The sequence below is a fragment of the Serpula lacrymans genome (assembly GCF_000218685.1).
Source record: "Serpula lacrymans var. lacrymans S7.9 unplaced genomic scaffold SERLAscaffold_5, whole genome shotgun sequence".
NCBI classification, from domain to species: domain Eukaryota; kingdom Fungi; phylum Basidiomycota; class Agaricomycetes; order Boletales; family Serpulaceae; genus Serpula; species Serpula lacrymans.
The window spans coordinates 2,745,133-2,771,887 of NW_006763294.1; the positions used below are offsets into that span (position 1 = coordinate 2,745,133).

General features: G+C 49.4%; 12 protein-coding genes across 12 annotated transcripts; 5 read left to right on the plus strand and 7 right to left on the minus strand.

Annotated features, from left to right (window-relative positions):
* Nucleotides 1-621: 621 nt before the first annotated feature.
* Nucleotides 622-1,424, minus strand: SERLADRAFT_436737 (uncharacterized protein; the record flags this gene model as incomplete). The annotated part of the gene is made up of 2 exons (XM_007317023.1): nt 622-684; nt 738-1,424. 2 exons carry the CDS (start codon nt 1,422-1,424, stop codon nt 622-624), a joined length of 750 nt encoding a protein of 249 aa, XP_007317085.1.
* A 107-nt stretch (nt 1,425-1,531) lies between these two features.
* On the plus strand, nt 1,532-2,940 carry SERLADRAFT_464529 (uncharacterized protein; the record flags this gene model as incomplete). Its single annotated transcript, XM_007317024.1, has 4 exons — nt 1,532-2,039; nt 2,089-2,177; nt 2,230-2,510; nt 2,579-2,940. The coding sequence occupies 4 exons, from the start codon at nt 1,538-1,540 to the stop codon at nt 2,640-2,642; spliced, it is 936 nt and encodes a 311-aa protein (XP_007317086.1).
* A 499-nt stretch (nt 2,941-3,439) lies between these two features.
* SERLADRAFT_464530 (uncharacterized protein) lies at nt 3,440-3,958 on the minus strand (the record flags this gene model as incomplete). Its single annotated transcript, XM_007317025.1, has 1 exon — nt 3,440-3,958. One exon carries the CDS (start codon nt 3,844-3,846, stop codon nt 3,556-3,558), a length of 291 nt encoding a protein of 96 aa, XP_007317087.1.
* A 1,139-nt stretch (nt 3,959-5,097) lies between these two features.
* Nucleotides 5,098-5,613, plus strand: SERLADRAFT_464532 (uncharacterized protein; the record flags this gene model as incomplete). Its single annotated transcript, XM_007317026.1, has 1 exon — nt 5,098-5,613. One exon carries the CDS (start codon nt 5,340-5,342, stop codon nt 5,580-5,582), a length of 243 nt encoding a protein of 80 aa, XP_007317088.1.
* Nucleotides 5,614-5,776: 163 nt separating this feature from the next.
* Nucleotides 5,777-6,986, minus strand: SERLADRAFT_464533 (uncharacterized protein; the record flags this gene model as incomplete). Its single annotated transcript, XM_007317027.1, has 6 exons — nt 5,777-5,992; nt 6,055-6,175; nt 6,235-6,377; nt 6,449-6,554; nt 6,617-6,736; nt 6,798-6,986. The coding sequence occupies 6 exons, from the start codon at nt 6,967-6,969 to the stop codon at nt 5,788-5,790; spliced, it is 867 nt and encodes a 288-aa protein (XP_007317089.1).
* A 120-nt stretch (nt 6,987-7,106) lies between these two features.
* SERLADRAFT_464535 (uncharacterized protein) lies at nt 7,107-8,514 on the minus strand (the record flags this gene model as incomplete). Its single annotated transcript, XM_007317028.1, has 1 exon — nt 7,107-8,514. The coding sequence occupies one exon, from the start codon at nt 8,504-8,506 to the stop codon at nt 7,397-7,399; it is 1,110 nt and encodes a 369-aa protein (XP_007317090.1).
* A 4,855-nt stretch (nt 8,515-13,369) lies between these two features.
* Nucleotides 13,370-14,133, minus strand: SERLADRAFT_464537 (uncharacterized protein; the record flags this gene model as incomplete). The annotated part of the gene is made up of 4 exons (XM_007317029.1): nt 13,370-13,521; nt 13,575-13,723; nt 13,785-13,800; nt 13,859-14,133. 4 exons carry the CDS (start codon nt 13,883-13,885, stop codon nt 13,444-13,446), a joined length of 270 nt encoding a protein of 89 aa, XP_007317091.1.
* Nucleotides 14,134-14,244: 111 nt separating this feature from the next.
* On the minus strand, nt 14,245-14,703 carry SERLADRAFT_448032 (uncharacterized protein; the record flags this gene model as incomplete). Its single annotated transcript, XM_007317030.1, has 2 exons — nt 14,245-14,625; nt 14,688-14,703. The coding sequence occupies one exon, from the start codon at nt 14,566-14,568 to the stop codon at nt 14,410-14,412; it is 159 nt and encodes a 52-aa protein (XP_007317092.1).
* Nucleotides 14,704-14,912: 209 nt separating this feature from the next.
* SERLADRAFT_464539 (uncharacterized protein) lies at nt 14,913-15,380 on the plus strand (the record flags this gene model as incomplete). The annotated part of the gene is made up of 1 exon (XM_007317031.1): nt 14,913-15,380. A coding segment is annotated over one exon (468 nt), but the record flags the coding sequence as incomplete, so codon positions are not given.
* A 1,218-nt stretch (nt 15,381-16,598) lies between these two features.
* Nucleotides 16,599-16,757, plus strand: SERLADRAFT_368436 (uncharacterized protein; the record flags this gene model as incomplete). Its single annotated transcript, XM_007317032.1, has 1 exon — nt 16,599-16,757. The coding sequence occupies one exon, from the start codon at nt 16,599-16,601 to the stop codon at nt 16,755-16,757; it is 159 nt and encodes a 52-aa protein (XP_007317094.1).
* Nucleotides 16,758-16,996: 239 nt separating this feature from the next.
* On the plus strand, nt 16,997-23,235 carry SERLADRAFT_436744 (glycosyltransferase family 2 protein; the record flags this gene model as incomplete). Its single annotated transcript, XM_007317033.1, has 10 exons — nt 16,997-17,334; nt 17,415-19,326; nt 19,380-20,267; nt 20,318-21,346; nt 21,402-21,556; nt 21,609-21,693; nt 21,751-22,224; nt 22,279-22,548; nt 22,600-22,653; nt 22,708-23,235. 10 exons carry the CDS (start codon nt 16,997-16,999, stop codon nt 23,233-23,235), a joined length of 5,733 nt encoding a protein of 1,910 aa, XP_007317095.1.
* An 844-nt stretch (nt 23,236-24,079) lies between these two features.
* On the minus strand, nt 24,080-26,678 carry SERLADRAFT_448039 (uncharacterized protein; the record flags this gene model as incomplete). Its single annotated transcript, XM_007317034.1, has 7 exons — nt 24,080-24,199; nt 24,264-24,646; nt 24,707-25,502; nt 25,580-25,739; nt 25,806-25,939; nt 25,996-26,232; nt 26,302-26,678. 5 exons carry the CDS (start codon nt 26,330-26,332, stop codon nt 25,309-25,311), a joined length of 756 nt encoding a protein of 251 aa, XP_007317096.1.
* Between the last annotated feature and the right edge of the window lie 77 nt (nt 26,679-26,755).

The window sequence follows — 26,755 nt, forward strand, 5'->3', positions numbered from 1 at the left end:
ACCAGTGAACCTACATATCGCACATCGCATAGATAGAAGTAACGATTCGCTGGAAGAGCCTTGGTGCATAATCTAGGACAAGAATCAAAGCCGTTGAATGTAGATCGAAGATATCTGTGGTAACTGCAAAAAAATATTTGGACACTGTGGGAGTTGAACCCACGACCTCACGCAATCTATCCATAACGATGCGAAGCGTGCGCGCTACCAACTGTGCCAAGGGCCCATATCTAGTGATTGAGATAGTGCTCATCATAGCAAGCACTCGACCCTCATCTTATCAGACTTTCCTTTCAACACCCTCGGTACATATTTCCTTCAAGTTCTGTGCCCAAGCTCCCACTACTGCAAAGCATAATGTTCTGAAGTTGATTATAACGTTGGGTAATCCAAGCAATGTTTGTTCCTTCTTATGAAAGAAACAGTCGTGTACAATCGCCGCAGTTCATCACGCTGTTGGTCTACAAAAGTAATGAGATTTTGATTTGAATCCCTGTCTCTCAACCGGTATAGTGTCGCCACGACTTTGAATAATCAGTCTTAGGGAAACTCAACAACGTGAAGCAAAGATACACAATGATATTTGATTGCCAAGGTCGCGTTGTTTATACGGTGATATATCTATGTACGAAGCCACGCAGTTTTCGCTATCTTCTTCTGTTTCTTCTGCTCCTTGAAACGTTCCTATGACAAGAACGTCAAGGCCAAACCGACACAACTGATATGAAGATACTCACCAGATCCTTCTTAGTCGGCCTCTTCCTCTTCCTCCCCTCTCCGTGCTCTTCAGCTTCTTTCCGTTCTTCTACCTCCTTTTCCCAAGCCCCCACGTCGAAATAAAATTCACTCATACGCTTGGCCCTTTCGAATTCAGATAAATGCGAAGGGTCACGAGCGTCTACCTTTGCGAAAGTACCAGTTCTAGCATTGAACTTGGCTGAATAAGTGAAGTTGGCAGGGACTGCAGATGATGAGGCTAGCGTAGGGTCGAGATGGGCAAGGGATGGATCGATGCCCTGAGCCATTGCATTTGCTTGAAGAGTAGCATAGTGGGAAGCGGCGGCAGAAGTACCTGCGTGTGGAGAAGCAGAAGAAGGGTCTGGAGACGCTGTACCAGTAGGAGCGCCGACAGCAGCGGCTTCAAGCGGGTTTGTCCATGTTGTTTCTTGCGTTACAGAATTATAGAAGTAATACGCGTTGTGCTGAGGTGACCAGACAGCCTGCCAAGTGCCTGCTGCTGCCGGTGTAGAAGAGGCATCCGCTGTAGTTGAGGTTGATGCCTCTGGTTCGGTTGATGGCTGAGGCTGCTCCGGGGTATTATCCGTCGAGTCCGTTGTGGAGGGGGTGTGTTCTGCAGGCGACTCTGGGTGTGGTGATTCTGCAGCGCCGTCTGCAACTTTCGTATGGGCTGGGGATGCAGACATGAGAACTTGGAGGTGGGGGAATTCGCGTAGAGGAATGACCTGAGAGATTCGATCTCCGCAGAGAGATACATTGGAAACCCTAACCTGAGCTGAGAGTGTTCTGTGCCATCGTCATGTCGTCTGAGCAGCACACTCATATTCCGCTAACCCTACGCTCTGCACTCAAGCAGCATTCTCGCTCTAGTTCTCCTTCCATTCCCTCCCCTGCCCCCTCCTCCCCATCCCTGTCCCCTGCACTCCGCCCCTCACCACTTGCCCTCCCACCCCCAGCATCGTCCCTTCCTCCAACCATGAACTCAACAGGGACCTCCACTCCATCAATATCGCGTTCTCCCTCAGTATCCACAGCCTTACCGACAACAACCACAGTCGCAGCACAGGGATATACACCAAAGGTGTCATTCGATACCTTTGAAAACCCTGCTGCCTCCATGTTTTCGTTCACACTACATGTCCAATCTGATGGTTACGCCAGAAATAGAGCTACTAGAGTCTTCCTTTGTGCATCTAGCCCGGATGAAAGTGGTCGTCAGGCATTAGACTGGTCGTTGGAATCGTTGGTACAAGATGGCGATGAACTCATTGTTTTCAGAGGCGTTGACGCAGAGGATTTAGGTTATGATATTCATTCTCTCTTTCCCACCCGTACTCATATTTGCTACAGAGAAAGACCATGAAGTTGTACGTGACGAAGCACGCGAGCTCATGCGCCGAATTCAAGAGAAGTGTGTAGAGTACGATCCGGATCGCAAGGTATGCCACTGGCTTTCCCTTTATCTTTCCAAACTGATTTTATCTTTACTAGCTCTCTATCATAGTCGAAATAATCGCTGGCAAGGTTACCACGACGATCGACCGCTTGATAGCGCTCTATAGACCAGACTCCGTGGTCGTCGGCACGCGGGGTCAGCGTGGCATGATACAGGCTTGGGGTGCAGCTTTTGGTGCCCCTGGGGTTGGTAGTGTATCAAAGTACTGCTTATCTCACTCTCCTGTTCCCATCATCGTGGTGAGACCAGAGCGAAATGTGAAGAAAGTGGTTGCCAAGAGAAGGGCGGACCCTAAACGAGGCACCCATTTCGATGAGTATGTGGTTATGTTTACTTTGTCATGTGAAATTCGTGGACACTATGCTAAGCCCCTGGTTGCTATAGACTTACAAGGACCAAGACACAAAACATACAAAGTTTGCCCATGTCATCGCCTTATACGCGGTGATCAGCTTCGTTGGCTGTGTGCACCTCGTGGCGCCAATGTTGCTTGGGGTCATCCCTGATGTTTACTATACCTTACTGTCATCCTCTCGATATTTAGGGAGTATGACAATCAGTTTCTGATTGCGTTAGTCACTCATCACCTCTCCTCATTATAATTCAGACTCGTATCAATGTATTGTATTGTAGTCATAATGTCATTTTGTGTATAAATTTGAATGTACGTATCTGGGTAATCAGGTACTGTTGTATGTAGTGTAGCTTGAGCTAGTACGGAGCTATATATTTTATGTGTTTGGGATGATTAGATCGCCTTTCATCTCTAGTAAATTTCATCGGTTTGGTCATCGTTATCTTGAGCATAATTCCTTGAACATGCCCCTGAAAAAGTAGGGCTAATAGATTGTCCATATGTAAAGCTAATGATGATACTTGGTTCTTGTCAGAATCATCCCCAAGGTATCCCGTCCAGGTTTCCTCGTACCATCTTCTTCAGCCCATCGTCCACTATGCCGCGTCCCGTTATCCCTGAGCTCACTCTTCTCGAGTCCAACAGTACCTTCTACCCACAACCAGACGCCCATTCACCCGCGCCCACTCGTGCCCTTCTCGAACGCCTCTCCCTCTGTGTTCCTGCTACTGGAGTACTATGTGATCGGCGGTCGACTACTATACTTTCCAAATATAGAAGGAGGTACTTCGGAAGATGCTCCGGCTTTCCATCCCCGTACCAACTTCTCTTTTTCTTATCCTCTCCTAAGCTTAGCCTTATAGAAAAAAGAAAGGACGTTGGAAGTAGAACACATCAGAAAACTCCATACAAAGCAAGACGAGGGCAATACATGATAACATTGTACAACAAAGAAGTCCATTAAGTGACCAGCACCACGAGTGTGTTTTCAGCCTGTCTGACAAGTTCATTCCTCATCTCCTTCACCTTCCTCGCTCTGCCCTTCCCCGTCCATTTTCGCGCGCTCATTCACAGCTTTTGCTAACACGTTCCAGACAGCGAGTACTTCGTCCCAAAGCTCCTTTCCATAGTAGCCGACCTGCTCCAGGTTATCTTGCAGGTTATTCAACCGAATGAGCGTCTCCACCAGCGTATTACCTTCGGCATTCCCGTCAATATTAACTGCATGCGCGTCCTCAGCCTCGGCGATCTCGCGCGCAATATTGTCCAATGACCGCTGTGGTTCCAACGATGACATTGTTGAGTTCTGGCTTGGCGACGGCAATATCGAACGTTTCAACCCTCCGAATCTCAGTATGCTCTTCTTGGGTTTTAGGCGACGGATGACACTGCCATCGGCGACCTCGGTGTGGTCGGTTGGCGCAGTGAGGGCAGCGAGTCCCATTCCCACTCCAGCGTTCATGGGCAATGGATGCATGATATCACGTATCCATTCTGGTATCATACTCCTCATAAGTGCTGCCTGATTCCTCGTGTGCATCCAAGCTATGAGCTCTTTCCAACACTCCAGTCGACCCACGCGCAGCAGTACGCGCGGGAGTGCCTTGGGCAAGCGGTGCGGGAACGAATTAGGAGTGCGCAGACACAGATTCGGAGCGTGCAACGCAAAAAGGAGAGCGTTGATAGGAAGGTGGAGCGTACGTCCGCTGTGCTTGAGATTCTGCGTATTCGATGCGGAATGCAACACGAGTATATGCGTCGGTCCGAGCGATCGTGGGGAGATGACTTTATCAGGCGTGCTCAGCCGGGCGTGAACAAGGAAGGCAGGATCGATTGAGGGAGTTTTATCTTCTGGAGTACGCATGATGAGTGTCCCCTCCGCTTTTCGTGCATGCTTGGCACTCCTTGCGTGCGGTGAGCGCGCGCGCACCCGATCTTCAACTCCCTTATCTGGGTTCGGGATGGCGCTTGCAGAGATCGACCGACGAACTCTGTGGGTGCGTTTGAAACTGGTAAAGTCTTTGGGTGGTGGGGTGGGTGGCACATTTTCGTCCTGTTCATCATCTGAGCTGTCCACGGTACGTTTACGCTGGCGAGCGTCTGCTCTAACCACTTCCATAGCTCCCTTTTTATTCGCAGCCTCGCTCTTGATGTCCAGCATCAAGGTATGTTCAATACCAGGTGCCTGCTCGTGCCTTTTACCATCGCTCATAGAGCGATACCTTGATTCCTTTCGCGACAGAGCAGGTGTGTTGGTGTTATCTTTTAGGTTAAACGAAGACGCTTGCAGTAGCTTCGCATTGACTTGGAGTCGTGCCCTCGTCTGCACTTGGGACAGCCATTGGGCATCTGTGCATCCCCGTGGAATACGAATTTTGAGCGCAGTACGAAGCTCCTCTGCGCTTCCTCCACCCATGAGAAGGGCCTCGCGGTCAGGGGCAAGCTCAAGGAGGGCAGAACGGTTCAACGGACGTTCCAGTGGAAGAGGGACACGTTCGAGAGGAAGACACAGCCGTTCGAGAAGGGCACGAAGGGGTGTGGGTGAATGGGCGCCGGGTTGTGGAAAGAAGGTACCGTTAGACTCGAGAAGAGTGAGCTCGGGGATAACAGGACGCGGCATAGTGGACGATGAGCTGAAGAAGACGGTATGAGGAAACCTGGACGAGAGAACTTGGGGATGATTCTGACGAGAACTGACTTTCCTGAGCCTTACTTATAGTCGATGTGCCACTGACTGTGTGGAAGCCCGGTGATATTTCTGCTGTGGACGCAGAACGCTTTAGGCAATGCATGTGGATTACTTTGTGGTGGACATGGCTGGCCAAGTCCAAGCGTTTAATCCTTCGTCAGGATTGGCTGTCGTTTGGTGGACGTGATTACTCATGTTTTGGGTGGACGTATATATGGCCGAGAAGAGGGGCAAAGCACGTCCAAGAGGCCTATGAAGATATGAATATGGTAACGTGGCTCTTACACGAGGCCAACTTTGTATTTCAGGTGGCCACGATTAAAAGCGGCTATCAAGAAAGTTGATCGAGGGTAGATTCTGCGGTAACGTGAAAATAGAATTACACTGTTCACCCACGTATTCGTCCACAGGGAACAAAAGCCTTTCCAGTGGCTCCGCCTGGACCAACAAACTACAATCTTCGTCCAGCTTGATGTCTGCCAATTTGGGTCACCATACGGCGATAGCCGAATAATAGCTCACTTTCTGATAAAATAGATATGATGCGAGTCAAAGCAGTTTTTGAAGCTCTAAGCTACGGTTTTTGGCTGCTGAAATACAAGCCTGGATCGTTTTCTGCGAGTCTACAGTTGTCGTAATCCCCAACCCAACTCCATTGACAGATATCAACTCAGGTTCCTCATCTACGACGACACAGACCGTAGCATCTAACAATGGCTCTTCGAATGCTGTTGGATCCGCTAGGATTTGTGATCTATTTCCAGAGCATTGTCAGTTCAGTTTTGGATTGTATCAAATAACAAATATCAAACCCACGCGTCAAAAATTCCAAAGGACGCTGACGTTGGGAACCGCGAAAGAGTCAATGGCACTCTGTTCTTCCTAGAACAGACCGTACGACCACTTTCTTCGTCAAAAGAAGCCTGAGGTATTCGAGCTGTGTAAAAAATAAATAATTGAATGTCTCGTTACCGCATGCGCAGATCTGGGACATACTATTTTTTAGAGCAGCGACCATGGCCAATAGCGTCGCGTCAAAAGCATTTCCGGCATAGTTGATGCATGTCGCGTCGACGTACAGTGTCCAAACGGAACGCCCAGAGTGGATGCAAAGGGACGATAGAGAAATAACCCCCGACCTACGAGAAGCATGAGATCACAACGTCGGCGTTGGAGCAGTCGATGACATACTGTAGTCAACTCGACTTACATGACTAGAGCCTGGTTGAGTCTGTCGGATAGCACCTGGGCTTCTTCTGTGGGAGGTCCAGGCTTGAATTTGGAAGAACACATGGCGGGGAGATCAAGATTGGGTACTGGTTTCACTTTATGCTTAGGTACGCGTGTTGTATATCGAGATTGAACGAGAGAATCTCACCGAGGTATCCTTCATCGGGGTGGTCTAACTCGGGTTCTGCGATTTCTGCCTTGACGCCACAGACAACGGTGGTATCGCCCATTCGCACCAGGGCCGAACCATCAGCGGTAGAGATTGATCCTGTTGATTGTTACGTGTAAATGAAGATGATGAGTATTTGGACTAATGCAAGACAACCCACCGACATTTAGAGAGACATCCCTCCATTCACTAAATGCACGCCCATCGGGTCTGACATTCTCGGCAAGAAAGCGTTCAAGATAGGCACGTGGATGTAATCTCTGGAATATCTGTGCACGAAGAGAGTCGGCCTCTGCGGGTGAATCTGGCACAGCTGAGGGTCCTGCAGACATTTTTTGTTCAACGCTTTAAGCAAAGCCGAAAGCATGAGCCACCTTGTAACGCGAAGATAGGCGTGGGAAGAACATACTGCTTTAGAAAGTTTACGCTGCTCATTGCTGGATTCAAGATGGAGATTTTGAGAACTTCGAACATGGAGAAATTTACTGTAACATTCATTGATTTTGGATGTCTGGGGATACATTGTATGAGTGTGGTAATACTACAGATGAGTAGTCGTATAAGAATCGTCACTGAGTCATGAAAACAAAAACAAAGAAAACTCCAAAGGGAAAACAAGTAAAAAGCATCAAAGAAAGAATAGTATGAAAATCGAATGTAGCAATACTGTAATCAATAACCTTAGAAAAGAGTGATAAAAAAACACAAGCAGAGAAATACAGAAAGAAAGAAAGAAGAAAAAAGTCATTGAATAGCACATCACTCGCTCATCCATTCGCCACCGTTTGCCAGCTTGGAAAACACGCCCTTGCGTTCCATGAGGCTTTCGTACGTGCCTTGCTCGCGCACCTCCCCATCCTCAACGACCAAAATCCGATCGCACATCTGCATCACAGCAAGTTTATGAGTGATCATGATCGTCGTCCTCCCCACTTTGGCTCCACGGATGGTGTCAAGCACTGCAGATTGGTTTGCGGGATCCAAAGCGGATGTGCACTCGTCCAGAATCAACACTTTGGCAGGTCGGGCCAGCGCGCGTGCGATTTGGAGGCGTTGAGCTTGTCCGCCTGAAATCAGCGAGGCATTCTCGCCCACGAGGGTGTCGTAGCCCTGGGGAAGAGACACGATGAAGTCGTGGACGTTCGCGGCCTTTGCTGCACGGACGACCTCAGCTTCGGTCATGTCGTCGCCTACTCGTCCATATGCGATGTTCTCTCGGATGCTGGCGTCGAAAAGATTAGGGTTCTGGCTGACAACTGCGACGTGCTCGCGAAGGTGTTGCACATCAGTGGCTCGAAGCTCGTTCGTGCCGATCGAGATGGCACCAGAGTCGGGTTCATATAGTCTTTGCAACATGGCTGCGATCGTTGATTTTCCGCAGCCTGAGGAGCCAACTATGGCAACGCATTCTCCATCTTCGATCCTCATAGAGAGGTTGTTGAGAACGGGTGCACCTGGACGCGAGGGATAGCTGAACGATACGTCGCTAAACACAAGGTCACCCTCGATCCTCGGACGAAGGACTCCTTGCGCCTCGGATGTGCTGTCGACGTTAAGTTTGAGCAAGTCATTGAGGTCCTTGGTGGCCTGTACAGACTTGGCAATCTTTTGAGTGAACGCCATGAGTTGACTGCCGATGGTGACCGTGAAAACGACGAGGTTCAAGGTTTGAACCATCTGAAGGTAGGTGTACGTTCCACGTGCCATGAGAACCGCGCCGACGTAGAAGAGAAGAGCCTCTGCGAGATAGATGAGTGCACTAGCAACCCCATAGGTGCATCCTTCGACGAATGCGCCTCGAACACCAGTTGAGAGACATTGCGCCGCGGCCTTGTCGAATTGTCCTTGGAGGACGGGTTCAAGTGCCATTGCACGGATGCCACGGACATTGAGGATCGACTAGATATGTCTGTCAGTACAGTTACTAGATGGAAACAATAAGAAAAAGACTCACTTCGTAGTAAACCCTTGCAACCTCTTCGCGAGCCCTCTTATTGCGCACTTCACAACGAGCCACCAAACCAGTCTGCAAGCCCATAACACCAACAAAGACGGGTGCGATCGCGATACCGACAAGGGTCAATTGCCAACCCCATGCCATGGCCCAGAAAAGGCCAACACCCAGCATGGCAGATACGACGAGGCACTGGCCGAGTACAACGGCCACTAGCGTACGCGCATCGTCTGCGTCCTTCACGAGTATCTGAGTGATCCGTGCGGCACCATTATCGCTGCGATCAAACCATTTCTTGTCCTGTGCAAGCACGCGAGTGAACGCAACCTCCCTGAGGTGCGTTACCCAGCGCATTGCTGTGCTTTCCATGACAAAATATTTTGTGCCGAGGAGGGCACCGTCGATGGCTGCGATTCCGAGAACGAGTGCTCCGTAGGAGTTGATAAGACTAGCATCGGATGCGCCCGCCGAGACTTCGTACATGAGTTTTGAGAGAAGGAACGAAAATACAGGTGTCATGACCCCGCTTAGGACACATACGACGAGTCCTAAGAGCATGAATGGTTTGGAGGGAATGGTGGGATAGATAGCGCGAATGAGGGATATCATTCCCTGTTGGGAGGCGTTATCGCTAGATGTAGGCTGCTCGCTGTCTTCAACCTGCTTTGATTTTTTGTTGGCCTTGCGTTTCGACGATTTATCATCCACAACGATGCTTTCGAGAGATTCACGGGCAACGACATGCTGAATGCGTTCCCTCTTCTCTCGTCGCATTCGAGCGTCTCGTCCAGTGCGGTTCACGGCGAACTTGTCATCGTCAAAGCCCTCCTCATCCACTACCATCTCTTCTATCACCTCCTTGATTGGGTACGAGGGAGAGAAAGTGGCGGAGGTTGGGGAGAACTGGAGGCTCAAGCGACGACCATCGTAAGCTTTAGGCGGGAGAGGTAATTCCGGGACCACGATCGTCATACTGCTCGGACGCCTCTGCTTCTTGATCTCCGTAATATTCTTTGCAAAAGCATCAGCAGGCACAAAGCGGCTAACTCGCCACTCTTTTTGGCCCTTTTCGTTGTCTGCATCGCTGCTGTTAACAGTCGTCGGCAAGGCTGGCGGAGGAGCTGCTCGGGTGAGTTCTGCGACAGCGTCGAACATCCAGTTGCCAAGGGTCATCGTCACAGGCCGCATAGCTGCGCCACCCACGCCCAGCGTGGGCGCAACGCTGAAATGCCTAGTCAACCTGTCCTCCTCTCTCTCCCTTTCCTCCTCCTCAGCCTCCTCTTCCGCAGCAAGAATGTCGCCTACGTCTTCTCTGTCAAGGTCGTCGTATTGCGGTAACTCCTCGTCGATGGAAATACCGCCAGATTTTAGCATCCGAGCGAACTCGCCAGCTCCGCCTTCGGTCCTTTCGAGATCATTGCGGTAGCCTTGTTCGACGACGCGTCCTTCGCGCATAACGTACACAAAATCGTGGCGTTCGATGTTACTGAGATCGTGTGTAATAATAATAGTCGTTCGGTTTTGCCGCCAGCAGCGAATGGCCGACATGATAAGTGAACGTGTGGGAGGGTCTAATGCTGAAGTGGCCTCATCTACAATGCATATTACCGTCAGTGACAGTGGAGAAAATGGATAATGAGATACTTACCAAGGATGAGCACATCAGGGTCTCTGACCCGAGCTCTAGCAATTGCCAGACGCTGTCTTTGCCCTCCACTCAGCTGAATACCCTCTCCACCACCCCCACTCAGAAGAGTCTCATATCCAGCCTCCAACCCTCCCACCCAAGATTCCAACATAGCCACTCTGCACGCTTCCTCAACCTCCTCCCTCCTCACATCTACTGCATTTCGGCCCGCACCAACAGCTCCTAAAGCGATATTGTCATGCAAGCTGCCTGCAAATACTGGGCATGCTGCTGCACCCTGGGACACCCCTGCGATGTGTCGTCGAAGGAATGCATCGTCCAGGTATCGTACGTCCTGCTCATCCAACAAGACCTCGCCATCGCGCGAGCTGTAAGCTCCCATTAAGATCGCACCTAATGTGGATTTTCCAGAGCCTGATGGTCCAACGATGAAAGTCGTCTCGTGTGCCGGAAGATACATGGATACGTTGCGCAAGACAGGAGCACTCGGGCGAGCCGGGTATGCGAACGTGAGTGAAGTGAGAGCAAGTTCGCCTGTGAACGTCCTAGGGTATATTTTGCGCAATTGCTGGGTATTTCGGCTCTTGCTCTTGCGTTTGGGGACAGGCGCCAAGGTTAACATCGACGAAGGCGTTGATGGCTGCTGTAATGGGAGGTGTACCTCAGACTCAACTACACCGACTAACTCGGCTGCAGCTGCTTTACCCTTGGCGAGCACCATAAGCAAGGGAATGGTCATCTGTAGGTTGCTCGTTGCGATGAGACATGCCCAGAAGACACTCATGACGTCCCCAGGGGAGTTCTTTCCTTGCCGAACCAAGTGCGCGCCGAACCAAAAGCCTTGTACGAACATGGCCATGGTCGTAAACTGGCTCAACGCCGTGGTTGCACCCCAGATACCGACAAGGCCACAAGCTACAGAAGATACACGCTGAAAGACGCGAGAAAGAACTTTTGATTCGTGAGACACCGCGTTAAATGCCTTGACTGTCGAAATGGCGGTAACAGCGCGTTCAACGAGTGTGGCAGCACCTGCGGTCAGCGTGCGTTCCGATGCGAGACGAGGGCCAGCAAGTGCTTGAGAGAATCCCTGGATGATGATGAGAGCAGGTACGGCGGATAATATAACGATGGTGAGAAGTGGGGAACGAGTGAATGCGAGAATGAGACATGTGATTGTGGTAGTGAGATATTGAAGCATCTGTCCTGCAGCAAGGGAGGATGCCGCACGAACGTCGTCTGTTTCCCTAAAATACATGTCAGTACTGCAATGCAGATCAAGATGAGTTGGTGTACGCACCTGGCAAATTTTGCCATGAGACCACCTGCGCCGATGGGAGCATCGCCAAAAGAGGTGTCCTGCACGTCTCCAGCTGCGCCATCTGCGCCCATGCGGAGATCAAACCAGACCATGTCCTTTCTTGTGACTGCATCGTATACACGTCTGCGGAGTTCTACGACATTGTGCTCGCCTGTCCATATCCAGAGGCTGCTGGTGATGCTGCTCATGAGAAGAGCACCGACACCGAGCGCGACGAGCTCGAGTGCAGCGAGACCGACGCCGCGTAGAAGCGAGTTCTTTGCGGCTTGAGATGGGTTGGGAGTGAGAGGGAAGGCAGCGAATGCGTTGAAAGACTGGCCGATGACGTAGGTCATGAAAGGCGCGATGCCACCTGCGATGACCGAAGAGATTGCAGCAGGAGTGAGGAGGGTGAGTTTCCTGCGGGGAGTAAGGAAGGAGAAGAGGAGTTTGACGGAGGGGACGGGGGGAGTGTTTGTGGTGGGGAGGGGAATGTCGTGCATCGAGGAAGTGGGGGAGGACATTGAGCCTTTGATATCAGACATCGATGAACGTGGGGTCTGCAACAGCTCGTAGGCTGAAGGAAATCTTTCCTCCGCCCTGGACGCTGTCTCGAATGGTGTTGATGAACGTGAGTTCGACGTCAACGTCGTTTCGCGCATTGCGGTCGTCATCGTCGTGGTCGTCGACGAGAGGGTGCGTATGAGCGTGACAGTGGTAAAGGAGGAAGAGAGAAATGGCTGGCACCACCGTGTTTTCTCATTTTTGTTCTTTCTGTCTTTCTATTGTTCAAAGCCATGAATGCGATCCATTGTCATTCAATCCCACGTGGCTGAACAATAGCAGTCCATTACGTAACAACGCACAATGGTCCTTTTGCACAGCCACACCAAGGCACGCCACTGCTCCTCTCTCTGATGCCCGTCTGAACTTTACCTATCCATGTCAAATATACTCTCTTCCAGCCCTCATTGTCCCACTCATCCCACCTTGCAAGCTTTACTACCAAACTACCCTGCCACTCGCGGAACTACCAGTCACTACCATAATCATAGGCATGTGAGGCCCGCACCATCCTACAAGACGTACAAGAGCTGCGCACCGGTCACACTGCCGACTCAAATATACAGGATCCTCTGTTTATGACAATTACTGTCTGCTGCCTCCTCACAATTATCAGGGGGCCGTCGGAAGGCGCACCCTGCCCACTCTTATTCAGCGCCTAGCACAGCAAATACAATCAAACCCTGGACATGTTCGCCGCCGACGGTTAACTGCTTATATTCCGTTGGGATTCAGCTTTATCATGGACGCTGTAAAACGGAGAGTCGCATTCTATTTCAAGTATTCTTTCCGCCCACAATGCATTGTCTTTTTTCTTCCCTCGGATCTAACGCTGTTACTATACACTTGCGCCCACCACTTCACGCATATACTCCTCGTCAACGCCTACGCGAATCTCTAGGTGACGATAATCGCTGGGGCGAGCTTCATTCTTGTTCTTCTTGTTCTGAGTGGGTATGTTTTCCCATTGCATATGTCACTATTGTACACTTTCCATATAAGCACATTATCTACAAAAATAAAGCTGTGTAATGTCCAAATGCGGTGGCATGCACGGAACGAAAAAAGCAAAAAGAGAAGGGCCTTGCTGGGAATCGAACCCAGGCCACTTGCAGTTGTGAACACCCAAAGCAAGTATCGTACCTCTAGACTACAAGGCCGTTATAAGTCGACCACGGCTGGACATTATATCGATAAAATCACTCGGACTTGGTGATTTCGAGAATTTCTGAGAAAGGGGTCTTACACAAGACGGCACTTTATTCGCTACACTCCAGAAGCTGATATTTTCATTTCTTACAGAAGCTACAGAAGCTAAAAGTACAGTATCCTGCAGATAATCAAACATCCATGTCGTCAAGAACTTTCTTGGAGTGCTGCTTCGCCTCCTCTGATACGTTGGGGTTCTTCAAAGTTGCCTTGATCACCATGTCAGTATGTTAAAGGGCGAAAAGGGGGGGACAGCACATACCTTGTGTCCGCCAACAATATTGCCTGGGTTCCTTCCTTCGTCACCTCCGGTTTGCTCGGGAAGCTCTCCTTTCGAGCCCATCTCCTCGAGTACGTTCTGGGAGTGTTCCTTGGCCTCACTGGAGACGTTAGGGTTCTGGACGGCGGCCTCTGCAAAACGTGAGGATGTGAGTACAGTAGGCAATGACACGATCGGAGAGATGATGCGCACTGTGACCACCTGCAACCTAATAGGGCAAATCTCGATGAGTACTATATCATCGTATATAAAATTGCAAGACCTACGTTTCCGGTATTCTTAGAAGACTGCATTATGAGGCTGTAATCAAAAGATTATGCTTATGCTTATAATGGTAACACAGGAGGTAAAGAGGCGATGAGGAAAGTTATCACTTGCGCCTGCTTTTATATTTGCACTAGGGGCTAGTAATGTCAAATACGTCATGGCATCGTCAGATAAATGCTAGATTTGACATGTCACAGACGGTGCTGTATACGATTCAAGAGTGGTAGAATTTTTGAGGACGTAACGAAGAATGAGTTCATGACCAGCGGTGATCATGAAGTCATCACCGTATCATCCTTTCTGTATCACATCAATTCTCACGGTCTTCTGTCTCTTACATTCATGACAGGGGATATTCTACCGATGCACAAGTACTCTAGCCCTGTAGGTGCTCAGACATATATAATATCACTTTCGTGCTATCTACAACTCCGTAGTCAAATCTTGTGTGTTTCTTCTTATTGGGCATCCAAGTTGATGGTTAGCAAATGGTTTATGTTCGCACACACCGCCAAGATCCAGGTGCGCCCAAATATTGTGGTATTCTACGTCATATATGAATAAACCAATATATTCGTAATGATGTTCTTCTTGTGACGGGTTGAACCTGTGTTATCTGACGTATTGCAGGAAGTATGATTCGAAGGGAGATCGTCCATTTTTCTGTGAGTATCCTGGTCCATTTGCTGTCCTTACTCCAATCAATCATGATGATAAACGTCTAAACACCAGCACCATATGCAGACGGTAAATATCCTGAAAAAATCTGGAGTTTTCCGCCAAGTTAAAACTGATCGGAGGCTGACGGGTATAAATTTCAACTCGCACCTGTTGTGACTCCTCATTCGCCCTTCACTTCCATCCATCATGTCTTCTCTGGATGTCGAATCGACAGGCTCTGAATTCTCGTCATTGCCAATGAACGATGAACAGCTCCAAACTGGTCCGCAAGAACTCACGTTCAACGATCTGCTCAATCTCGCAGAGGCCTATGAGAAGACGCAGATTGCCGAGGCTATGGCCAAGATGGATCTGCCCCGTCGATCCAATGTCATGTCCCTCGAGAACATCTTGCTGCCTCCAGCATCGCCCGCCCAGTCTTTCTCGTCGTTCGATGTGTCCCCTGACGATGATCCTGCTACGAACAATCGATTAGGACACATTACTTCAAACGGCGAACTATCGGGTGGTCAGATTCGTACCGCGCTTTCTGACATCGTTTCTAGCTTGATTTCTACTTCTCTTTTCCGCGAGGCTGACCCATTCGATCCAGATGGCGATCTTAACGCCATCTCCTTTCTGGATGGTCAGTATTATCAGCTACCGACGCATATAGCGACACCAGCTTATTTCTTTGCAGCCTACCAGCCCGAGCTTTCATGTTTTCCCTCTTCCTTCATGGATTTTGACGGACCGCTTCCAGACCTTGTTTATCCGCAGGAAGACCAATTATTAGCAGAGCCATCTCCAAATGTCTCCTTGAGCGGATGGATACCTCCTACTGGCGAAGACTGGCAAGAGCTGGAGCCCGAAGAACTAGAACTGCAGTACCCGGTGGCTAACCACCCGCCCAGCTCATATCCTGCGTGGTTGTACAGCCTACCAGAGGCACAAGAGGTTATTCCATCCACCCCCCATGGACTAAAGCCCGAGCCTCTTTATATGGATCCAACAGGCGGTCCCACAGAACGGTCTCCGGTTTCCTACACTCTTGACATGCCGTTCAAGGAATTGGAAAGTACAAGTCATCCTCCTGAGCCAGCTACTCGAGCCACACTCGCGCCAACACAGCCAGTCGCACATCGTTTTGTTACGGGCAAGAAAAGCGTTTCGCAGAGGTCGAGCACCAGTTACCAACGGGTAGGACCTCCTCGTGGCGGCGTCCCGCCCTCGGTTGCTCGCGATGTGACAATTGCGGCAAGTCTGGCGGTTGAGGAGGAACGGGCGCGGGCTCGCGCAGATGACGACGCGCGACGCAAGTTGACGCCGGTGCCGAGTGTGATGCTTTCAGTGGGCGGGGAGTCGTTCCGGGCGGGTCGTAGTGCGCTTGCGACGCGACTTGTCAAGCTGAGGGAGGGAAAGACGACTGTGCGTAAGGCCCCTGTGGAGGGTGTTGCGGGGGTGAAGCGTCGAGGTGAGGATGAGAATGATCCTGTTCCTCGCAAGAGGACTCGTGTTTGACCGCTGCGCATGTTTGCATTGCATATAGTATACCCCACGATGATAGCGTGATTTATTTTGCCCTTGTCTCTAGTGATATGCATGTAATCGAGAATCAGTTTATGAATTGCAGACAGCAAGTGCTACGAATTCGAAGGGCGGAGGGCAAGGTGAATGGTATAGTATTCTGTTGATCGCAGTCTAATCTAGCTAGCAAAACACCTTGCTATGTGGCCATATGGAGAGTCGATCGAACATGAGGAGACTTGGAATGAAGGATTCCCATGACTCTGATTCAGCGATCTGCAGTCGAACCCAAGTAAAGCCTGTGTCCCACACCACCTGAGACTCATGGCGAACTATGTATATCTGGCAATGCAGCAGCTGTGGTTGGAAAGAGGACTTCTGGTTTGAATTGCAATGCGACATTCAAACAGGCTTAGTTTACAACAGAGCTTTTGGCTAGACCGAAAGACTTTCATCCATGGCGATGCAGTAGTACAGGTCAACCATGCGGATCAAAAAAGCTGACTGTTGGGCAGAGAATGATATGGTGACTGCCCTTGTCCGTCGGATAAGATGTGGAGGTCGATGTGGGTGTGGAATTCGATGGTGCTCGTCGATGTATGCGCTGAAAAGGTGCAGAGGCGATTGGCATATATGCAGTTCTGTGGTGTGGAGGCTAGTGAGGAAGGGAGATTTGATTGGCGGTTCATTCTGGGAGTAAGGCCGGCGTGAGAAAAAGGCGAGCGGGCCTGCAGGCCTGGGTGTTGCGTTCGACCGAAATAGGTCAGTTTTCCCTTTGCCTTCCTTCTCTTTCCTTGCTCCTCACCCGCAACGACGACCATCCCCCGTCGTCGCCCTTTCTTTCCTTTCCCCCATCTCCTTTCCCCCTCCACATCGCACTACTCCCTTTGCTCGCTGTTGCACCCGTCGTCTGGTCTCATTTCGCGTGAATCGGTGTTGCGCTGTCCACCATGAACAGGCAATCCACAGGCATGAGTCTCCAGAGGCTAGAAGGGGTCAACGACCTCTCTTCCCTCTCTCCAGTCTCAGACGATATCATAGTGTCATGTCTGCGCGAACGTTTCATGTCAGACAACGTCTATACCAGCATAGGATCATCCGCTCTCGTCGCAATCAACCCCCACAAATACGTACCTTCAAACGCTGACTCAGTTCTCCAAAAATACGCTGCTGATTATCGAGACACTTCAGAGCATAGAGCTCCTCTCCCTCCCCATATCTTCCAGCTCGCAAATAATGCTTACTACCACATGAGAAGAACTTCCCAGGATCAGTCCATATTGCTAAGGTGCGTTGTTCTCCCTTCAATCACCCAGATCGCAACAATAATCAATGCCAAACCGTATTATTACATTATTATCTATCTAGTGGTGAGACAGGTAGCGGAAAGTCTGAAAACAGGCGACTTGCTATCAAGACCCTTCTCGAGCTCAGTGTGAGCAACCCAGGCAAGAAGGGCTCCAAACTCGCGGGCCAGGTTCCCGCGGCAGAGTTCGTCATTGAATCTTTCGGAAATGCACGCACCCTCTTTAATCCAAACGCCTCTCGCTTCGGTAAATATACCGAGCTCCAGTTCACCGACAAAGGTCGTCTATGTGGTATTAAGACCCTTGACTATTATCTTGAGCGCAATCGCGTAGCGGGCGCACCGTCTGGCGAGCGTAATTTCCATATATTCTACTATCTTGTCGCTGGAGCTACAGCTGAAGAAAGACAGCATCTACATCTTCTCGACAAAACCAACTACCGTTATCTCGGCTCACGTGGCGCCATTGCTCCTCGCCAGAATGCTGTGCGAGATGATGATGCCAATCGTTTCGACCAGCTCAAGGTGGCACTCAAGTCCATCGGTCTGTCCAAGCGCCATGTTGCACAAACCTGTCAGCTTGTCGCTGCCATCCTTCATCTTGGCAATTTAGAATTCACGGTTGATCGTTCTCGTAACGAAGATGCTGCTGTGGTGCGGAACGTCGACATATTGGACGTAGTTTCAGAGTTCCTTGGAGTGCAGCCTTCAGCGTTGGAGGCGGCGTTGTCATACAAGACTAAGATGGTCAAGAAAGAGCTGTGTACCGTTTTCCTTGATCCGGATGGCGCATCTGACAACAGAGATGATCTGGCCAAGACCCTTTACTCGTTACTATTTGCTTGGCTCAACGAGCACATTAACCAACGTCTATGCAGAGATGACTTCGATACGTTCATCGGACTCTTCGACTTGCCTGGTCCTCAGAACATGACTAGCCGACCCAACTCGTTGGACCAATTCTGCATCAACTTCGCCAATGAGCGCTTGCAAAGCTTCACGCAGAAACGTCTTTTTGAGAGCCACGTTGACGAGTACACCAATGAAGGCATCTCACGATTTGTGCCTACGGTGCCGTACTTTGACAATTCAGAGTGTGTGCGCCTGTTGCAGAACAAGCCCGGTGGTCTCATCCACATCATGGACGACCAAGCGCGTCGGGCGCACAAGAAGACGGACCACAGTATGGTCGAAGCATTTGGGAAGCGATGGGGCAATCATTCATCGTTCAAGATGGGCTCATTGGACCGTGCCGGTTTCCCCACTTTCACTGTCAACCACTTCAATGGCCCTATCACTTACTCTGCAGAAGGCTTCTTGGAGCGTAACTTGGATGCTCTGAACCCGGATTTCGTCTCTTTGTTGCGTGGCGCGACCAATGTTTCTGATGGGACGGAGGGTTCTGGATCTATTAACCCATTCGTAAAAGGTATTTTCTCGGGCAAAGCCATCGCCACCCAGGCACACCCCAAGAACGAGGACACGATTGTGTCAGCACAACAACCTATCAAACCTATGCGGGCTCCGTCGATGCGCAGAAAAGGCACCGTGAAGCGCATGCCTACGTTACGTGAGGGAGATGGTGATGAAAGGGACCGTGATGATGAAGAAACATCTGGTGGTGCGCCATGCGTTGCGGGCGAGTTCCGTGCGGCGCTAGATACGCTCTTCGATACTGTCGCCGAGACTCAAGCGTGGTATGTATTCTGTGTGAACCCCAATGACTCTCAGCTGCCGAATCAGCTTGAGGGCCGCTCTGTCAAGGGACAGGTTCGTAGTGCGGGTTTGTCGGAAATTGCGAGAAGAAATGTGAATGTGTTTGAGGTTGGTATGACGCCGGAGGAGTTCTGCGATCGTTACAAGGAACCTATGGGCGCTATGGGCATTATGTCTAGTGACCCACGGGAGCGAGTTGAGCAATGTCGATCGCCACTTGGTGTTAGTGAGCGAGATGTGGTCCTTGGTAACTTCAAGGTAGGGACTTTCTTCAAATTGTCGTCGGTGACTTGTACTGACGTCTTTTGTAGGTCTTCTTGTCTGGAGTTGCCTTCCACAAACTTGAAGATCAGCTTCGCTCTCGGGACGTCGAAGAACAGAAGCGCAACCGCCTTCGTGATGCTGAGGCTGAGGCCGGACTTGACCCACGAGGATTGAGCGACCCATATGCTCCTTACTCTTCACCTGACGCTCACGGAGACGATTCACCTTACTTTGGGGACGGCTTCCAACAATCCAAGGAGGGACTTCCTCTCGTTGCCAATGCTTCACCTTTCCAACGCGCTGACATGTATGACGACGATTATGAAGAACGTAAATCCTTCCGCAGCGAAGACTTCGATGGTCGCAGCAGACTCACTAGTAATCGCGACGACTCCGTCTCTAACTTTGGCACGGAATCCTATGCCCCATCACGCAATATGTTCCAGAACTTGGACAAGCAAGGACTGATGGATAAGGAACCGCTGCCTGGTGAAATACAGGAAGGCGAGACCGCTGAAGTAGTGAAAGAGTCGTCTGCGAGGAGAAAATGGGTTATGTTGTGTTGGATGCTTACTTGGTGGGTTCCGTCGCCATTCTTAAAGTGGTTCGGACGCATGAAGCGCGAGGACGTGCGCCAAGCGTGGAGAGAAAAGCTTGCGCTTAACATTATCATTTGGTTTGTCTGTGGATGTGCGGTATTCGTCATCGCTGTGCTCGGTCTTATCATATGTCCGAGGGAATACGTTTTCAGCGCTTCAGAACTTGAATCCCACTCTTACCAGAACTCACCTAACAACGTCTACACTTCTATCCGCGGCGAGGTATTCGATCTCACGGAGGTTGCATCCACACATCAAACTGTTGTCAGTGTCGTATCTGAGAAATCGGTCTTACAGTACGGTGGTGTCGCAGCTGATAATATCTTCCCCGTTCAAGTGAGTATTGTTGTAGGCGTCTCTTGAACGTATAACTAATGATTTATTAGGTCAGCGCATTGTGTAACGGTGTTAGTGGTACTGTTAGTCCATGGGTCATCCTCGATTCCAGCAACGACACCGACCCCAACTCTCAATATCATGATTTCCGTGCCTGGACTAACGATTCCCGCCCTGACTGGTACTTTGAAAGTATGACCATGATGCGTTGGAAAAACCGAGTCGGATATAGTGGCTACACTCCCCAGGAAATCGGTAACCTCGCAAGCTCGGGCAAGTCGATAGGTATTTACAACAACCTCATCTACGACTTGACTTCGTATGTCAATAACGGTCCCGCAATACACCCTCCTAATGGCGAAAACGCACCTGCTGATACGGACAGATTCTTCATGGACGGTTCCGTTGTCGATCTCTTTAAATACAATTCAGGTCAAGATCTCACGAAGCAACTGGACAACCTCAACATCGATAGCGCCGTTTTAGAACGTCAAAAAGTCTGTTTGCGCAACTTGTTTTTGATGGGCATGGTGGACCACCGTGAATCTGCTCAATGTCAATTCTCATCGTATCTCCTCCTCGCCCTTTCCGCTGTCATGGTCGCCATCATCGCGTTCAAATTCATAGCATCTCTCAATTTCGGTTCTCCTCGTGCGCCTGAAGACCACGACAAGTTTGTTATCTGTCAGGTTCCTTGCTATACGGAAGGCGAAGGATCCCTGCGCAAAACTATTGACTCGCTGGCGCAGCTCAAATATGACGATAAGAGGAAGCTTCTGCTTGTCATTTGTGATGGTAATATCGTTGGTTCCGGAAACGACCGTCCCACTCCTCGCATCGTCCTCGATATTTTGGGTGCAGATCCTAACTTGGATCCCGAGCCTCTGAGTTTCCTTTCTCTCGGTGAAGGATCTAGACAGCACAACATGGGTAAAGTGTACTCTGGGCTCTATGAATGCGCTGGACACGTTGTTCCCTACCTCGTCGTTGTCAAAGTTGGCAAGCCAACAGAGCGTTCACGTCCAGGCAATCGTGGTAAGCGTGACTCGCAGATAGTAATCATGCATTTCCTCAACAAGGTGGGTTGATTTTTCTTTGCCGTGTTTGCATCGGAAACTAAATATTGTCGGTCAGGTCCATTTCAACTCGCCCATGAACCCGATGGAACTGGAGATGTACCACCAGATCAAAAACGTCATTGGAGTGAACCCTACTTTCTACGAGTATCTTTTCACTGTCGATGCCGATACAACGGTGGAACCTCTTTCCGTCAACCGTTTGATTTCTGCGTGAGTATTATTGCTGAATATGCGATATACCCAAGTTCACAAAGTTTTTCAGGATGATTCACGACAAGAAGGTTCTCGGTGTTTGTGGAGAGACGGAGCTTACTAACGCCAAGCAATCTATCATCACTATGATGCAGGTTAGTCTTTTTTATTCTATTCGCTCCTATACGTTAATTTTCTGATGCACTTCGTAGGTGTATGAATACTTCATTTCTCATCATATGGCGAAAGCGTTCGAGAGTCTTTTTGGTTCCGTCACTTGTCTTCCCGGTTGTTTCACGCTCTACCGTCTTAGGACGCCCGATACACACAAGCCTCTCTTGATCTCGAATCAAATGGTCCAAGACTATTCTGAAAATCGTGTCGACACTCTGCATATGAAGAACTTGTTGCATTTGGGAGAAGATCGTTATCTCACTACGCTCTTACTCAAACATTACCCAATGCATAAGACTCAGATGATCCGTGATGCACATGCGTACACTGTAGCCCCCGATGATTGGAAGATCTTGCTTTCCCAGCGTCGTCGATGGATCAACTCTACAGTCCACAACCTTGGAGAGCTGATCTTCTTGGAGCAACTGTGTGGATTCTGTTGTTTCTCTATGCGTTTCATCGTTATGATGGATTTGCTGTCAACTTTGACGCAGCCTGTTACGGTCGCATATGTAAGTTTCACACCACATATTTCTTGGTCAAATAATCATCTCTTGCCATTCTAGATCGTTTATCTCGTCGTCTCAGTCGTTGGTGAAGGAAACACCATCCCTACCATTTCTCTCATCATGATTGGTGCTATTTACGGTTTACAAGCGTTAGTCTTCATTCTGCGTCGCAAATGGGACATGGTGGGATGGATGTTTTTCTACATCTTGGCCATTCCGATCTTCTCCTTCATCCTCCCGCTTTATTCGTTCTGGAAGATGGACGACTTCTCGTGGGGTGCTACCCGTGTGGTGTTGGGTGAGTCTGGTAAAAAGATAATCGTGCATGTACGTCTATGTTTTTTTTGGTCTTACACTATAGGCTGACGATATACACAGGACGAAGGCAAATTCGACCCACGCGTCATTCCTTTGAAGTCCTGGAGTGATTATGTGAGTGTTTTGACTTTGGTCCCAGTCGCACAATCTAATTTAATTGTTGCATAGGAAAATGAGCTCTGGGATAAGGAGTCCAATCACAGCATCGGTTCGTGGGTGCCTCCAACGAAATTACAGAATGAGGGATATGCCGAGTCACGCACTGCTTCCTTGTACGGCCGCGAGACCCACTACGATCCACGAAGCTACTCACCGGCGCCTTCGCAATTCGGGGGAATGATGCCCCCGCCTGGGTATCAATCTGGCCGCAATACACCGCTCTCGATGTCTCAAATGCGACCAATGAGCGATGTTGGCATGCTTTACCAGCCTATGCCATCAAGGCCTGTGACCAACTACCTTGATATGCCAATACCGACGACGCGCAGCCCTGAAAATATGGATATGGGTTATAATGGCCCAACGGACGCTGATCTGGATCATGCAGTACAAGAATTTATTCGCGCCGCCGACTTGAACTCTGTGACGAAGCGTGAAGTACGCAGGCAGCTTGAAGAACACTTTGGGATGGATTTGACATCGAGAAAAGCTACAATTAATGCTTCGATAGACCGGGTTCTACTCAGTCACGCTTAAGCAAATGAAGTGAGCAAGAATAAATTGTGGAGGAAAACATTGGACCTTTTGTGTTTTTGTTTTGACAGTGGATCTAATTCTTACGAGCTCATGTGAACATTGATATTTCTTTGACATTCATTGGTTTTCGTTGGACAATCTTTTATTTTTCTCTTTCTTGCAAACGATGTGTTGCGCACACCTACTTACTCGTACTACGTTCTTAGCATTGGACTTCCTACAAGATCCTCCCCATGTGTTTTATCCAAGTAGTCGCATAGAATGTTATCCAGGCTACAAGCCCCTAATTCCCATCTTGATACATTATTCCATCACCACTGAATTTCGGGAACATCCGAACCTGCTTTCTTCATAACATCGTCTACCATGACTTTTTCTCCTTCAACTGTTGCTAGTGCCTGCACAAACAGAACTGGAATATCTCGAAATCAAATCGACACCCGTCATGATGAATAATTTGAGGCTCGCAGACTTTTCCGTATCCACAAGCTCAGTCGCCACGCCCTAAAGTAGGAGCCTAAACCAGCTCTGCTCTGGCCTAAAATTTGAGCGGATGATATTATAGCCACCACCTCTGCGAGCAAGCTTCTATTTCAGCCATGCCAGTCTCGTATAGTCAGTTCATATGAGTCATTACGATTATGTGCTTGGTCAGGCTGAATACGATGGCGAAGGTTATGATACGAACGTAGCAAATCACACGGATAAGTATGTTGGCTTGAGACAGGTCCCCATGAAGCTTTTGTTGTCAGCATATTCGTTACTAAGATCTTCGGACTCACAGTGAGTCACGGTATATTCTGGTATACTAAGAGCGCTGACTTTGACATAACTTACTACTGGGATTGTCAGTTCACTTGCTGTAATCAACCTTCCAAATGGCCACGAAACACCTTATAACTCTCTTCGACGTCCGGTCTGCACTAGCAGCACCAGCCTGGTCCCCGAATGTCTGGAAGATACGGTGGGTTTCATTTCTAGAGATTCTCTGTGGCATCATGCACCTAACAACATTGATGTTTGATTAGTTTTGTCTTAAACTATAAGAATCTTCCTTATCGGACGGAATGGGTTCCGTACCCTGACATCACTGATGTATTATCTGCTGCTGGTGTTCCCCCCACTCGCACAGTGGCACCCTTGTACACCGTCCCTGCCATTGTCGATAAAGTGGAAGGAGCCGATCCAAAAGCTATATCTGACTCCCCCCTCATCGCTGACTATCTTGAATCAACATATCCGGAGAACCCAATTTATCCTGATGGATCGCGCGAGTTACAACTGCAACATATCGATGCTATTATGAAGCACGTTAGGAGTAACATGGCTTTCATGGCCATGCCTCATACACCAAACATTCTTGAGGGGCGCGATAAGGAATATTTTGTAAACAGTAGGAAGAGGATTTTGGGTGAGTAGTCAATGTGATGCGGCGTGTAAGTGGGTACGAATGATCCTAATAACTTTACAGGGGTTGGCGTGGAAGAGATGTTTCCCCCCGAAAAGGCCGACGCTATGTGGGCCAACCTGTACGGAGGGTTGGACAGTCTATCTGAATACATTGATGGGCGTCCTCATGGTCAGGAGTGGATGTTTGGTTCGACTACGCCAACATATGCAGACTTTGCACTGTGCTCTTTGCTCATATGGTTCATAAAGTCGGGCCCAGAGAAGGGCTGGGAAAGGATCAAAGAAAGAAACGATGGAAAATGGGGGCATCTCTATCAGAGTTGTCAGAAGTATATGCAAATCTAATTTGGCACCTTTGCACTTTGACGAACAACCTCCTACTGTGTCTTTCCCAGGCCACACTATGATAGAACCTGGTCACCAGTTCGAAGAAATGAAATTGTTAAGATACACATTGGATCAATTCAGAGTACAGCTAACGCAAGACCTTGGTGACGAGAAATGTAAAAAAGAATATATCTACTGTAGTCCAGAGCAGAGAGCAGTTCATCTACAATAATAGATAACATAATATGCGTCGAAATATACACCTCAGAAAAGAAAAGAAGAAAGAAAAAAAGAAGAGAATTGGAGAAGAATACGACAATCAAAACCCGCTTGTTGTCATGATTGTTGTTGTTGCAGCTGCGTTTGCTGTTGCTGTTGTTGCACCTGTTCAACCGCCTGAGGTTCCCATGGCGGTGGGTACCTGGCATCGACAAGGTTCTGGTCCGCCATGGCATCCTTGATTCTGTCCCGGTCCGTCATGCCCATTCGAGCGCGACAGCGTACAAGACGCAGTTTCGTCCTCGTTATCCCTAAAAAGAAGCAACGAAATCAATCCAACAAACCGAGGTGATAAAAGAGCAGCAAATCTTCCCGGAAGATAACTTACAGGTGGAAATGGTATTGCGATCCTCTTCCATGAATGGATTCCCAGCTTGCAGATCGTCTTGCAAGGCATAAAGACACCACAAGGATTCTTCGTACAGTTTCTCGCATTCGTCTGGACGCGTTGCTTGGTCGAGCAACTCCTTCCTTGCAGCGGTACGACTCTGATGTGCGATTTGAATTAATAGTGGTGAGGTAGAATAAATACAGTATGAGAAATTTTGGCGTACAAGCATCAGTGCACGGTCGTATACTAATTGATCTAACCAAGTCTTGGGGCCATCATACTGTGCTGGCAACCACGTTTTCACAAGCGCTGCACGATCATTACATTTGATGAAGTGATCCTTAAACCACGTCAAAGCTATCAGCAAAGACGATCAGCACTATCTTGATAAAGCATGACAGAAAAATACGGACCGTCATCAAACCCTTCGCTCACAACAAACTCGCCATCGGGGTGACGCATCCGCATGTGCTCTTGGTGATTCCTTAATCTGTCAATGCCCTTTTGCGAGAAAGACATGAGCAGCATGTACACCGCAACGCACGTCATGGCGCTCATCTCGGCCTCTTGGTCCGCATTCCTCCGTCGCTGTGCGTGCTTTTCACCCTCGCCTTCGCGTTTCACGAACTTGGCAGGATCAGGTAAGGGTTCTACGGTGACAACGAGAAGTGTGTTAGCATTTCATGGCTTCATCAAAACAATGGTGACAGGAAACTGACTCTGAGGCACGGCCTTCACATACTCATACATCTCATCCGCCCAGTGTGTCAGCACATCCGTCTTCTGCGCTAGCTCCTCTAATCTTGCTAACAATTCGTCCTCCAGAGGGTCTCTTTCCCCACTCCCATCCTTCTCTCCTTCAGGAGTGCCCGCTCCCGAATTAGCCTTCAGTAGAATTTGTTGCCTTCTGGGCGATGACGGTGTACGATAATGCCCGGAAACTACTGTAGGTGCCGATGAACCAAAGAGTTTTCGCGAGGCAAGACTTAGAGCACGAGTCAGCGCGTTGGAGGCGGTACGTGAAGGGGAGGAGGACAGTGGGGGTGCGAGTGGGTGTGGTGGAGGTGGAAAAGTTGTGCCCGGGCGCGAAGGAGTTGAAAGAGGTGATGGTGATCGCGCAGAAACGTAATCTGGAGGTAAGGGCTCGTCTGTTAGTGGAGATGGTGGTAGTTT